This window comes from Aethina tumida, chromosome 4 (genome assembly GCF_024364675.1).
Source record: "Aethina tumida isolate Nest 87 chromosome 4, icAetTumi1.1, whole genome shotgun sequence".
NCBI lineage: Eukaryota > Metazoa > Arthropoda > Insecta > Coleoptera > Nitidulidae > Aethina > Aethina tumida.
The window spans coordinates 28,990,033-29,004,894 of NC_065438.1; the positions used below are offsets into that span (position 1 = coordinate 28,990,033).

At 29.4% G+C, this 14,862-nt stretch overlaps 1 protein-coding gene across 1 annotated transcript in view; it reads left to right on the forward strand.

Annotated features, from left to right (window-relative positions):
* Positions 1-14,862, forward strand: part of LOC109596120 (adhesion G protein-coupled receptor E3-like) — an 82,372-nt gene that overhangs the window by 63,951 nt on the left and 3,559 nt on the right. Inside the window, exons 3-4 of the mRNA XM_049966370.1 lie at positions 3,292-3,452; positions 5,578-5,697. Coding sequence (XP_049822327.1) covers positions 3,292-3,452; positions 5,578-5,697 — 281 coding nt within the window. The remainder of the gene's footprint in view (positions 1-3,291; positions 3,453-5,577; positions 5,698-14,862) is intronic.

The following is a 14,862-nucleotide window of genomic DNA, read 5'->3' on the forward strand; positions in this document are numbered from 1 at the left end:
ACTATATACACATATTTTATTACAACTCTCACCAATACTAAATAAATTTCAACACAAGAAAAGTAATATGCAGAAAATATATTTATTTATTTGGAGTAAACTACCACTTAAATTTAGAATTAAGTAAAGGTGTTCTGAAGAATTTTTAGATATAATAAATTTTAGAATCTAAATTAAATTACATTCTTCCCTTAAAAATTATGTAATAAAGATACAAAAATTAACCAAGTGATGAAACGAACATTCGGTATTATTTAATCTCAAAAGTGTTTTTGATATTTAACCTGATATCCTTAACAGCCTAATTTACGACAACCTAACTTCAAAAATATTATAAATAAATGCATTTATTATAATTGTTTTGCCTTTTAAGTTTTCCGAATCTTGAAGACATTTTAAAATAAAAGATTTATTTCACTTACTTAAACATTCAATTAACTGTTGAGGTCCCGGTAAAATAAGGAAAACTTCTCAAATCCCGCCTGTAATCTTGAAGTTTGTTAACTGAATCTATGAAAATATTACAGGAAGGCAGATCCAAATAAGAATTAACAAGTTTCTTTGAAATATAGCTAGTTGTTCATTTTAAACTTTCATGATATAATATAAATTATGAATACCTACGACAACTTTTATAGTTATTTTTATGTTTTGCTGATATAATCTATAAATAAATATATGTGGTTTATGTATGATTAATACAAAGTAGAATATGGACTTGCTTTTTATTAAATCTCTTCAAAATTCAGAAAGTCTGGTAATTAAATTAAGTTATTCTACCTAGAACCGCTTAAAATGAAACAATAAAAACACTTGAAAAGTAATAAAGCACTTCTTACTTGGTTTAAAAGTTTAAAATAAATAATTCATATCCGAGTTCTTTCGAGAGCCATAGTAGAACATCTTTGATGCAAAGAATTGCAAAAGTTTCAGGAGTGTTGTTGGCATTTTGTGAGGGATTTTTTGCTCTTATTTTAATTAAATATTCCGTATTGTCTCTTAAACCCCAGAACGTTTCATACTACAACGTATTCATCTAATTATTACAGGCAATTTTTACTTGACATATTCTATTTTTAATACCTCATTTTTCATCATTTTATTTAATCTTAAATTCTTCACAACAATTAGTATTAAAAAGACATTTTTTAATGAAATTGTATGATTAAAAGTGTGTATAGACACACGTTTAGTAAGTCTAAATACAGATTATGTAAATAGTACTCGCATATTATGTTGGTCACAATCTTTTATGGCACTGTAATAAATTTCTCATGTTTACACATGTCAGTCACTGTGCCGTTGGTAAGGACGAATGTTTGCGGAATTAATGGAGGAGGCGGCAGCTTCGAATAAACCTACACGATGGAAGCCATGTAATATGCAATACGCTTAATGCGTATTCATGTCATATGTTTAATATTCCTGTTGCTACTATGGTGTATGATATAATTGGAATCATCTATGCAGACCACGATAAAGTTGTGCGTAGTAAAATTTACGCATGAAAATAAAATATTAAAAATTTTTTAATGTCATTTATTCGCTGTTAAAATAGAATATCGTTAAAGCCTTAGTACATAAGTCGAAAGTGACTATTGAAATTTTTCATATTGAATATAAATAATAATTTAAAATATTTAGTTTAGTTTAAATTATGAAATGAAATCAATCATTTAACAGCTATGGCCGTTCTAAGTCTACATACTTAATAATATATGTTAAAACCTACTCTCTGGGTTAGTTAATTAATTTGTCGTGTTCAAAAACATTTCTCTGCCAGTGACAAAATCAGTGAGGTGACTTTCCAACATAGATTAAAATTTGCTCAATAAACCGATTGAATTAAATTAACATGCGTACCGATATCATCTCTAATTAATTGAAAGTGTCAGTTGATTTGAAAACTGGGATACTACTGTCATAAGATAATGACAATTAATTAGTTTCACCGCTTACATCTCATTCATCTATTCAATCAATATTAGGGTATTTAATTAGAAACATTTTATGGTGTGTATTGATTAATATTATTTATGTACAATTTGTTTTTAAAAACAGCTTAATGAAGTTTAGATAAAACTAAAAGAGAAAATTTGAAATAAAGATATGACGCAACTAACTTTGTTTTCTCAAATGAATAAATTCATTTGTGAATACTACTTCTAGTAGTACGGAATTTGTACATAAGCATTAACCATTGACACCTCGCGACTGGTGCGTCAGCAATTTTGGCACCAACGACAGTTTTGGATATTTGTTGTGACTAGGTTGCTGGATATTCCGTTTGTTTCAATGTGGGTTCCAATACCACTTTCGAAACCGACCTCGGGCACTTTCCAGTGATTTCATTAAGCATGAGCACCTCGTGTCATTTTTATATACAACTTCTACTTCCAGTATCCCTCCACTGATACCCTATTTCTTTTTAGGTTCGAGCATCTTCTTTTACCCATTTCTTTAATAATTAATTTAATGTCATTTTGGAATATTTTGAGCATTTTCCCTTTACAAGTGACCAAATTTTCCACCGAATGTATTCCTTTCCCAAAAATACATCCAACAAAAAAACTAATTTAATTTAAAAAACAATCAATAACTAAAAAAGACCATTTAATCTAACAGTCTCAGAGTTGAAACTTTTAAAAAATACTCTTGGAACTTGTTTGGAAAGAATTTAAATTGGCTATACTCAATTCCCTCGAAATTAATGACTCTAATCTCAACATTTTAAAATAATATTTACCAGAGGAATATAAATCCAAAAGAAAATGAAAATTGTTACTTATCCTTCTATTACTTACAATGTAACCAACTTATTCCTTTCGTTGGGTTCTACGCAAAAGTAAGGTCCACATTACACATCATATAGTTCCCAAGCACATAAAAAACATCGTTCTTCGTCTGAACGAAAGCATAGACTTAATATGAGAACAGAAAACATACCAAATATCAAGCACATAGTCTGCAACCTGTTCCCTATTCTACGAGGGTACCGAAAATGGACTAATTATGAATCAAAACCTCCGCAACATGTCACACCTGTGACTTTATTTATTGTGTTATGGGGAGCTGCTGAAATTAACACATATTCGGTTTAAAAATATACAACAAACATTAATAAAACTTATTTATTATAATTTACGTGGGTGGATGGGTATGAACTAACCCCTACATAATTGTACCTAGTAATAGTAATCGTCTTCTGTCTTCATCGTCTTCATTCCTTCACTAGTCACCTGCCATTCTATTATATTTTATTTAATTAAACAATATATTTTTTTGTTTCAGGACTCCGAATTATGCATATCTCTGGCATTTTCATTGCAGTATGTGCGGTTGTGCACTTTCTGTTGGATGTTAATAATGACGCATCATATGTATTCCCAATTTAGAACTGGACTCCACCTAGTTCCAATAACGGATAACAATATAACAAGGCATTTTCTTAGGTAAGTTAAGCTAAACATTTATTAATTTTTTATCTTGGCATTAATGTGATTCCCCACAGAATTTCACAATTAAATTTTATAAGTTGATGTAATTAAACAAAATCCAAAATTTTTTATTAATGTATAATAATAAATGAGAAATAAATAAAACTATTATATTATGTATTATGTGAAATATTAAATTATTATTTAAACGTTATTTTTTTTTTTTTTTACATTCACATTGAATTGAATATTATACTGAATAATTATTAATTATTGATTTTAATTCTTTTTTATAGAAGAGCGAAAAATGCCGAACTTAATAAAGAAAAAAATTGGAAATAAATTATTTTTTCTCTACTTAGTCCTTTACATGGATTTGATACTCTGTTTATAACGAAAAACGTTTACTTTCTGGAAATCAAAATCACACTTAAACTACAAATTCAAATTTTGATTAATTAGGTTTTGTCACTTTAATAATGGTTGTATTGTATTTCTGCAAAAACAATTCTTTTCGCCAATTGAGACTGTTCTATCATCATCATTACCTAAACGTTGCAATAATTTCGCATAATAATTAATGGTTTCCATTTTTGAAAATAATCAATAAAAATTAACCCATGCTCATCTCGAAAAACTGACGCCATCACCATTCTTGCATATGAAACTGTTTCCGCCTTCTTTTAAGTCGGTTCTCCTCTTTTAGTTCATTGTTTCACCCGCTTTTTGATGCGAAGATTGAAATATCGTCACGTCGCTGTGTTTGATCCATTGTTAGCAAACACTGCATCCTTTTTACTAATGCTTTCTTCCAAAGTAATTAAAAAATATATGTATTAGGTCGGGTATATTTAGCCCTCGTAGTTTTTAAAAAATATTTTATTCATTTTCTAGTTAACTGTATCACACTGTATAAAAATATGTATGTGATACTATTTATCGACAAGATATTTATTTCAAGATATGTTTAATCACTTATATACTAGTATATAATCACAATATCAGACAGAACATGACACACGGTCAATAAAACTTCAGTCAACGCCCACACTAAATAAGCCATGTTTACTCAAAAAAGTCTATATTTCTTTCTTTCATTTGCATATGTATAACTGACTTTTTTATTGGCTTTAATTACAGTAAATGTTTTATTTACTCTTCTTTTTACCATGATTATTCAGTTCTTTTGCGATAGGTAAAAACAAATTTTATAATAATGTATTTTATAAAAGAACCACTTCTTTTAAACCACATATAATATTTAGTTATATACGGATATTACGTATAGAGAAAATATAATATTCTCCAATATTTCCCCTGATACTTTTTGTTAGCTTTCAGAGAAATTGGTACGGAAATACCTACTCCGACTACATAAGCATAGGTATATTCATTTCTATTTAACCTACCATATCGGAAAAGGATACTAAGTGCGTCAACGTATTTTCGAATCTACTGGCATTTGCCTTTCATCAGATTTGAAATTCTATATGTCTACTGGTTTTGCTTACTGTGCACTATTGGGAGTTCTTTTCACCAAATAAAGTTTTATAAATGTGTCGCCTCTTTTTCAATTATTTTTAATATGAACAAGGATTTAGCATTACAGTATATTATGGTTTAGTATTTCTAAAGAAAAAGTTGGGGCAAATTAAATTTAAACAATCTACATATCATACTTGCTGGCGGTTGTTTATAAGAAATTTTAATAAAAGATGGAGTTCAAGTAAGTAAATAAGTATACCACAATATTCTAATTTTAAGACGGTGTCTTCTGAGATTATCTAAACGTTAAATATGGTTACGACATTGGAGGATATTCCTGGTGGAGCAATATATAACGTTCATTTGCCAAATCCCAAGACAAATGGAGATGCGTGTTTAAACTTATGGACATTGAATTTTCAATGTATGTACAGTCACATTAACATAATAAACTAGCATAACCGTAAACTTTATTATAAAATATAAATTATATTAACGTAATGTTTGTTTCGTTGAATATATCAGTGGTTTTAATTAAATGCTAATAATATTAATAACATATTTAATAATCTTTGAATACTCATTACCGATTATTTAATCTTTATTATTGTTACATACATATAACAATATTAATATTTCATTTATTGTATTGCAGATATTCGTTGTTCGGATGGGGTTTACCCACCGTGCTACTAGGGGCCAGTATTCTAATTCAGTATCATGACAAGGCAGGCCGATTGCTTGACACGGCATCACTAAAGAGCCAGAACTGTTGGTGAGTAATGAGATTTTGATCCCCCGACATGTTTAATTTGTATCACATTGAAATCATCGTTGATCACTTGTGTTATGTATTATTCATTAAAAAGTAGTAATTATTTTTAAATTGATTTGATACAGTTAACTGAGTCGGAGTATTCGAATAAGCATATTTATTAAAGCTGCAGAGAAAGTTAATTATTCGTTTAGAAAGTTAGTTCTACAATTTCATTAAAAACGTCTTAAGTTGTGTAATGCTTTTAATTAAAAGCGAGAGATTATAGTCGTTATTTTTAATGATCATACAATACAATAATGACGTCTGTGCCATAATTTCTAACAAGATTATTTATTTATAACACAACATATATATATATATATATATATATATATATATATATATATATATATATATATATATATATACTAGCTGACCCGGCAAACGTTGTTTTGTTATTATTATTATTATTGTTACAACAAATATGATTCATGGTCCATGTGGTACTCTTAATAGTTCATCGCCTTGCATGGCAAATGGAAAATGTACTAAAATTTTCCCTAAAGATTTTACCAATGATACGGTCACAAATGTCGACGGATGCCCAATATATCGTCGAAGAAATCCTGATAATGGTTGATCGTAGAAGGGTGAAAATTTAGGATTGTATGTATTTTTGTATGTTGTATCATAAAAAAATAGAAACTAAAAATTTTATCTAAAAAATAAAAAAAAAATTTAGGGGTGGACTACCCCTAACATTTAGGGGGTTGAAAAATAGATGTTAGCCGATTCTCAGACCTACTCAATACGCTCACAAAATTTCATGAGAATCGGTCAAGCCGTTTCGGAGGAGTATGGGAACGAAAACTGTGACACGAGAATTTTATATACCGTATCAAAAATGATGAGCGTGTCCACTCGCATATTGAGACGGAACATCAATACCCCTTTGTAAACAAAAAGGAAAGATATACATGCAATTATGTGGGTGGGCCGAACTGACTGGAGGGGATCATTTGGTTTTGCTGCGTTTAGCATGCGGTTCGTCTCCGCAGACGTTGTTTTTAGTATATTTTATTTAATTTTTGGGATACATTTTTATTTTGAAAAAAGTAGTTTATTTTTAGAATACTTATTTTTGTTTTTGATATACCCTCAAAAAATATTTCATTTTACAGATTGAAAATTATACAAAGTTACGGAATTTAAATGGAGCATCCGAAGAACTCGAACTACATCCCTACGCATACGGAGAGTTACTAAATGCATTCGCAAAGATTAATTTACATTGTGCGCCGGCGCGCACCAGCACGGCGCATTGTCTCTGAGAGTAGGGATTCTTACTACCGGGCAAAACTTTTCTCTCTTTGTCGTGCATCCATCTCTTACAATATCCAGACACGAAGAGCATTTTTCATACGGTATATAAAGATATACAGTCAACGTCAGATCTGCAGTTACACCTCGAATTCAAAATCGCTTGCGGTGCATTGTCGGCCGGCCCCCACCACATACTCCCCGCTCACTCCGCGTGTTTTTGATAACTGATTAAAAACAATTAGTCGACGTTGCACTGCCGAAAGGAAAAGATGCCTCGCAATATTTCTGATGAAACGCGAATGCGAATTATATTTTTACACGAACAAGGGATCAATAATACAGAAATATGTCGTCAGCTCAATGTATCTGTAAGAAAAATTGTGAAAACGTTGGGGAAAAGCGTGAATTATTAATTTTATTTTATTTCTTAGTGAACTTATTATGTAGCGGAGGAAGTGTGCCACTACATGTAGTTCAGGATTATACTACTTGTTTACTCGATACTTTTTTACTTCCAATATTAAAATTTCTCTCTTGTTTTAAAATCCATTATAAATGTGTTCATTTTGTCTAATTGTCTAACAGTTAAACATGTTAATTGGTCATCAATCTCTCAAAATTATAAATATTTTTAATATATTTACACATTTTAAAATACAATGATGATTTATTATCATGAAATTTTTGATTAATATCTTTTTAAAATTCGTGAAAGATTAATGTATCCTGTTCGGAAAAATAAACTTAAAACCTTGTTATTTTATTAAATTTAAAATTCTAATTAACACTAATAACTACTATTTTCATATCTATAGTTGTTTGGGTGTATTGGTCGACGTTTGTTGGAATGGTTAGCATCTTCAAAGGTCTGATTTGGTTCATGTCACTTTGAGATCTGATTGACAACTAAGTGACAACTTAGAGAATTGATGTTCTAGAAATTTCGTTATGTTCCTTGGCCGTACTTATTTGCTTAGCGATTTTGGTGTTTTTGAGCACTAGTGCCCATATTTTACCCAGCTTCAATGCTTCTTTTCTGTTGAAGTTGTTTCCGTGTTTATGGATTTCAATTACTTCCCTAATCATTACCTTGCGATTTAAATTAATATTTATAACATGAATTTTTAGGCGGTGTTTAAACTTTTAAACAATAGTAGATATTTGAGTTATTTATTACATTAATTTATTCATAATATATTTTGTTCAAATAGACATTTTTAATACTAATATTTAGTTTTGTTAAATACATTCTTATTTTTGAATTTATTTGTTTACTTTAATTATACATTTAACTTTTAATACGAATACGATATGGTAAAAACTTTCGTATGATGAGTATAATTCTTAATTACCAACATATTATATGATAATTGAGTAAAATACGTTTTAGAATAAATATATTAGAATTAGAACAACAATTATTATACGAATTAAGCAATAAGAACTGTAACTATAAAAAAGTTGTATACATTATTATTCGATTCAAAATATATAACGTGAACAAGCAATATTCTTAATTTGTCAAATATTAATGATGCGAATCTGTCGCAATAACACATCTAAAAACATTTATTTACTGTGTCGCAATTGAACACTCGCACAGTTTTTACTACTATCCCCTCCACTCTCACACACTCGCCGCAAGCGAATATAGCCTTCAAGGTGCAACTGCAGATCTGACGCCGACCGTATATATATATATATATATATATATATATATATATATATATGTATATATATCTCCACCGATGAACCGATGCGACGTGCTCATCTATCTAAAGGATTTGTATAATAATCGATCGGATAATCGAAAGTATAAACGGGGAAGTTTTTAACAAAGAACCAATCCAGTTAATCTTTAGTTGTCGTTTGTTGTAATAAAGCGTATTCTTGTGAATTTAATGTTTTAATCAAACAAAAAAGACAGATTATCATAGAATTTTATACAACAATATGTGGAATATTAAGTTTAAGGCGTATACTGTTATTAACATACAGTATTTGAGATTTGAGAACCCTCTAAGTGAATTAATGGCGTCTTTATTAAGTTTCAGTACATTATAATATTTAGGGATTGTTCATTTCGAGTTATACTTAGTTCGTCATTTTATAATTAAATTGAATTATGTTGCCAATTATTTTAGTTTAAAGTTTTATCTTACAAAAATGAATCACAAACTTAAAATCAATTCTTTATTACAGAAAAATTTTAAAAATTACTATAATTAGAGACCGGATTTTACCTTTGCTTTTTTGAGATATTACGTTTTTTATTCCTGCTATTTGATCTCTTTAGATAAATTTGCAACATTTATAAAATATATATAAAATATACTTTAATGTGAATGAAACAACTGGCACATGAAGAAGATTATGTATAAAAGTTTTGAATGCAAGTATTGTCACAGTAAGTTAATACTATTTCTAAATTTACTCATGATTTAAACAATTCATTTTACACTAGGTGGACCCAAGTCAATATATTTTATGGGTGCTTTCAGATACTGGGTAAATACTATAATAAATATTTTTTTTGTGGTAACTCGACGGTCATTAATTTTAACAAGATGTAAATTTGTAGTTTGATATTTAAAATTTGAGATATAATTATCAAATCAGTATCAAAAATATCTACAATTTTAATTGCATTAATTACCAATGTATAATTTGAATTTCCTATATTCCGGTTTAAAAATATTTTCAGTATATATTATTTGGCTAGAAATATTATTTGAATATTTTTAGCTCTAGACGGTTAGAATATTAAATTCATTTACATACTTAATAGTCATAAAAATAAACAATATTCCATTTCTTGTAAAATTTATGATAGATTAGCCACTGTTAATCTGTCGGATTAGTTTGATTAAAACACATTCACATAAATACGCTTTATTACAACAAAGGTATATTAACCATCGATAACTAAAACTTAACTGCTTGGTTCTTTCTTCTTTTATACTTTCGATAATCAAATGTAAACAAATCCTTCAGATTTTACCCCATAGCCTCAGCAAAGTAGGGACCACAAACATAGCCTGTCAAGCAGGGACCTTAATCATAGCCTACTAAGCAGGAACCTTTACACATAGCTTAACTCGCAGAGACCTTTACACATAGCCTGAGACGCAGAGACCTTTACACATAGCCTGAGACGCAGGGACCTTTATACATAGCCAGAGACGCAGGGACCTTTATACATAGCCTGACACGCAGGGACTTTAAAAATCTTATTAAATATTATCTGTTCACATTATAGAATTTCCGTATCTAGCCAGGTTCGTAACTGTTCATGCACTGCTATTATAGTTCTACCTCGGCTGCCAATCCTTTTTTCAACTTCTCTCCATTTGACAACTGAATATTTTCAACAACAACTTTATCACCAACAGCGTACGGTATGGAACTGTTTTCTTATTAAAGTTTGTAATTGTTTTACTAGTTATTTCGCACACGCGATTATGAACTTGCTGCCTAAGCTAACATTTATATTTCCAAAAAATGCATATAATGCTTCGAAACATACACAGCGTAGACATGGACATGGACATGGAAAACAGAAATTCAATTATAATTTTTTTTAGGCACTGAAAATAACTGACAAGTGTCTAAGAACAATAGAATGCATAAGAATATATATATATATATATATATATTAATTATTTGCGTATTATATACTTTTTTTAACAAATTCTGTCTTTTTAAGACCTTGTACTTATAATTTTTATACTTTTACTCCAGTTTATCCCGTCTTTAATAATAATATGGTAGTTAGTCATATCTTCAATCCATTCAAAACATTCCGTTAATATTTTATACCGTTACTAAAGTAAATTTCGATTAAAATTAGGTTAAAGTTTTGAGAGAAATTTTCCAGATTCAGGAAGTTATACCGTTGAAAACCTGTTTCAAGTTTCAAGTACAAGAGGCAGAACGGAAAAAACATTTTATTGCCTTTTATTGTGGTAAAACGAAACTCATTAAAACTATGGTGAAAGTTAAATTTGATTGTATAATTCCAGACAAAAGTATATATCTAACTCAAATTGACTCGAAATAAGAATGAAAGTAAATGATTCAAGTTTGTACAAGTGGTCTCGCTATCAAAAGAAAATACCAAAAAAATAGATTGGAATTTTTACTACGCACAAAAAAAGGTAAATACGTATTCACGAGCGTCACCAGTTTGGTAAAACGACAGTTAGGTTTATAAATTTAATTTTACGACCGTTTTTCTCTAGTATCAAAATGAATAATTTAAATATCTGAAGTGACTAAATTTATTGCATTAATCGAAATAGCACAAACTCAAATTTACATTGCTCGAACTAGCTAAATTCAAACAAACTAGAAGATATGCTGAAAGAGATGGTAGTCACCCAAGCTGTAGTACTCCCAGATATCATCGTTATCACCGTTATTAAGTCTTACCTTAGAAACGCATTGGAAACTGCAAAATGTCTTTCCTAGAGACATAAAGTGACTTAGGCGAAGTGGTTTAAATGCCAAGGTAACCGCAATTGATCCTTTTTGGACTAGGAGACACCGGGTGGCTTACAACGGAGCACTTGTTTACAATAATAGAGACATTTTAAAAATTTTCAATTTTCAAAAAAAAAAACATTATTTTGACGTTTCAGTGAAAATAGTCCCCTTCAATTTCACATATGTTACTTTTACGGAAAATATATTGTATATCGAGCTGTTATTAAATTTTTGTTTTTGAAAGGCAATACGCCTACGCACGGACTCTGTGGATGGGGACTCTACACCATCATTTATCACATTGAAATTTTGGGCAGTTGAATTTAAACGTGACCGTAAGAGCTTGGGAGACGATCTACGTACGGGGCGTCCAAAAACTGCAACTACTGACGATAACATTGCTAAAGTTCACCAAATAGTATTAAACGATCGCCGAATTAAAATGAAAGAGATAGGTAATGAAAATGTCCAATATTTCAACGCAGTTTAGGCGTAATAAATGCGAGTTTTGATGCCGATTAATTACCGTAGGAGAAACTTGGATACACCATTATACGCCCGAAACAAAAGTACAGTCAAAACAGTGGACTGCAAAGAGGGAACCAGCACCAAAAAAAGCAAAAACTGTTTTTTCGGCTGAGAATGTTATGGCGACACTATTTTGTGGAATAGTCATGGAGTTATCTTAATTAATTATCTTCAAAAAGGAAAAACCATTACAGAAGAATACTACATATCATTACTTGACAAGCTGAAGACCCTTGTTGATTAATGTTGTGTTGTCTGCATATACGCAGCATGAATGGGATTCAATATTTAAAGCCATGCCATTTGTGAATAAAATAAACAAAAGAGGTCCTAGAATTGATCCCATGGTTATCTTTTTCTGTTCTGATAAGGAATCATTCCAGAATACAATCTGATATCTCTGAGTCAGATAGGACGAAATAATTTTTGACATATATCCCCTTAATCCATAATACTCAAGCTTCTGCAGCAAAATTAAATGGTTTGCACAATCAAATGCTTTGCTCAGATCTAGACAGGACAATATTACTTCTTCTTTTTCTTCAAAAACTTCTGGTACTTTGTCCAGTAAACTCATTATTGCTGTTACAGTAGATTTATTTTGTAAAATGCCATGCTGGTGTTGATTTATAACATCTTTTGCTTATATGTACTTTATAATCCTAATTTTTAATAATGTTTCAAATATCTTCGTCGGAGTATATTATTACATATGTCAATGTTATTTTTTTGTAAATTGGTATTATCTTTGCTAATTTTAAATCACTTGGAAATATTTCTTTATTGAAACAAGCATTTATTATATCGCACAATGGAAAAATGATTTCGCCTACAAGGCAGTTGAGTACTTTTGAATTTAACCGATAAATATCTCTGGATTCCTTAGGTTTTGAATTTTTTACGACCTTTAGAATTTCTTCAGGAGTAGTTTCGAACAAAAACATATTTCCTTTACTGCCAAAATTTGCTTTTGTTAAGAACATTTGAAATTTTTGTACATCCGTTATTTATCTTAATACTAATTTTCCTACATATACATGAATTGACCCCAATGAGTTACGTAAATTTCAGTGCTTCTCGCATATCATCGTTTTCAAGTACTTTCTAGTTATTATTAATGTGCAAAAATAGAATTTATAAAAACTATATAAGAATAGATGGATGTTGGAGAATGATGGTGAAGAACGACAAGCCTTGTGGTAAAGAAACTTACTCGACTACCGAGTCTGTAAATATATTTTTTGTGTGTTAGTTTAAACTAGTATAAGATTAACAAAATCTTTAAGACATTTAAAAAATCTGCTCCGTATGTCTGAAAAAATTTTGTGAAGGTGGTTAATCAAAAATATTTAGAGTTTTTAGGAAGAACATCTTTGTAAATATTTATTGCTCTTCTAATGGCGATTTCACTGAGATCTTGAATATTTTTAATATATTTATCAATAATTATGCTTCAAACTGCCTTAACTCAAAATATCTGAGATTCATATTCATCGTAAGTTCAAAAATATGGTACTTCAATTATTCATCCAATTGTACTTTTTTCGATCGGAAGAAAATTAGCTCATAACTGACCGAAATTCAAATTACAACTAATTTTTTATCAGTAGTTATTCAACTACAAAAATTTCAAGCATCACCCTACCAAATGATGGAATGTAATTCATCGGACTTGCTGTTCATTCTGGATGCTTGTTTAGGTAAAAAATAAATGGTAAAACGCAAAATAATATAATATATATATATAAAAAACGTTCGATATCGGTTTTTAACCTTTATTCAGATCCTTCGAATCCCGGATCCAAAAGGAGGATCCAAACGATATATCAACACTTTCTTATCTATTCTGAAACGCCTGATATCTTATCGATATTTTTGCCCTTAAACATTAGCGTAATATTTTTTCTATTAAGTCAACGATCTACTTTCATTATGAGATTTAAGAACACTATACTTTTCAAGAATTATTATCAATCTGCAGTTTTCAACTCAAAATATTTTTTGTTATGCAGTTTTTCTTTATTACAGATTGTGAAAAAAGTACTAAAAGTTGTGTTTATATTATATTATTATATTATATTATGCATTAAATTAGCGACATGCTTTTTTTTAAATTGATATAATAATAATAAAAACATTTATTTGCTCAATAGAACACAATATTTCATACCTAGGTTGACTTAATCGAATTTTTATAAAATACAATATAAGTTTATGTATACTATTCTATCGTCGAACTAATCGACTAACTAAAAAATTAAATTGATGTAATTAATAAACTGGGACAGTTCTATTCATGTCATGTAAAAGTCTCTATAGGAAAATTAAATCCATATATCCAAAATTATCCTATATTCCAATAAGAAAAAATCAAACTTGCACAAATATTAACCACAGGTACTTGTAGTATGGGCACCATTAGAAATCCAAAATTTAGTTACAAGTTTTGTAATATGGATTGTCAATTAAATCCAATTTAAGATATTATGAAGTAATTTCAAGGTATGGCTAATGTATCGCCTATTTATGTCCAATTAATCAGCTAATAAATCCGCCAAGAAATCATACCAATTAATGTTTTACACAGATAAACTTTTCTACCAATTTATCGACGCCACATAGACTGCAAACATAATATCTGCATTAGAGTGAGCATTAGTAGGTTTATGTCCAGGGATTTATTATTAAGATTTTGATTTTTATACTAGAGAATATTATTAGAAAATAGACTTTTTCTATATATTGCAGAACAGCTGTAATTACAACATTCATTAATTAATAAGGAGTTCATTTAAAAATATTTCTTAAATCTTCAATGACTTTTATCATACATATACCATATGACCA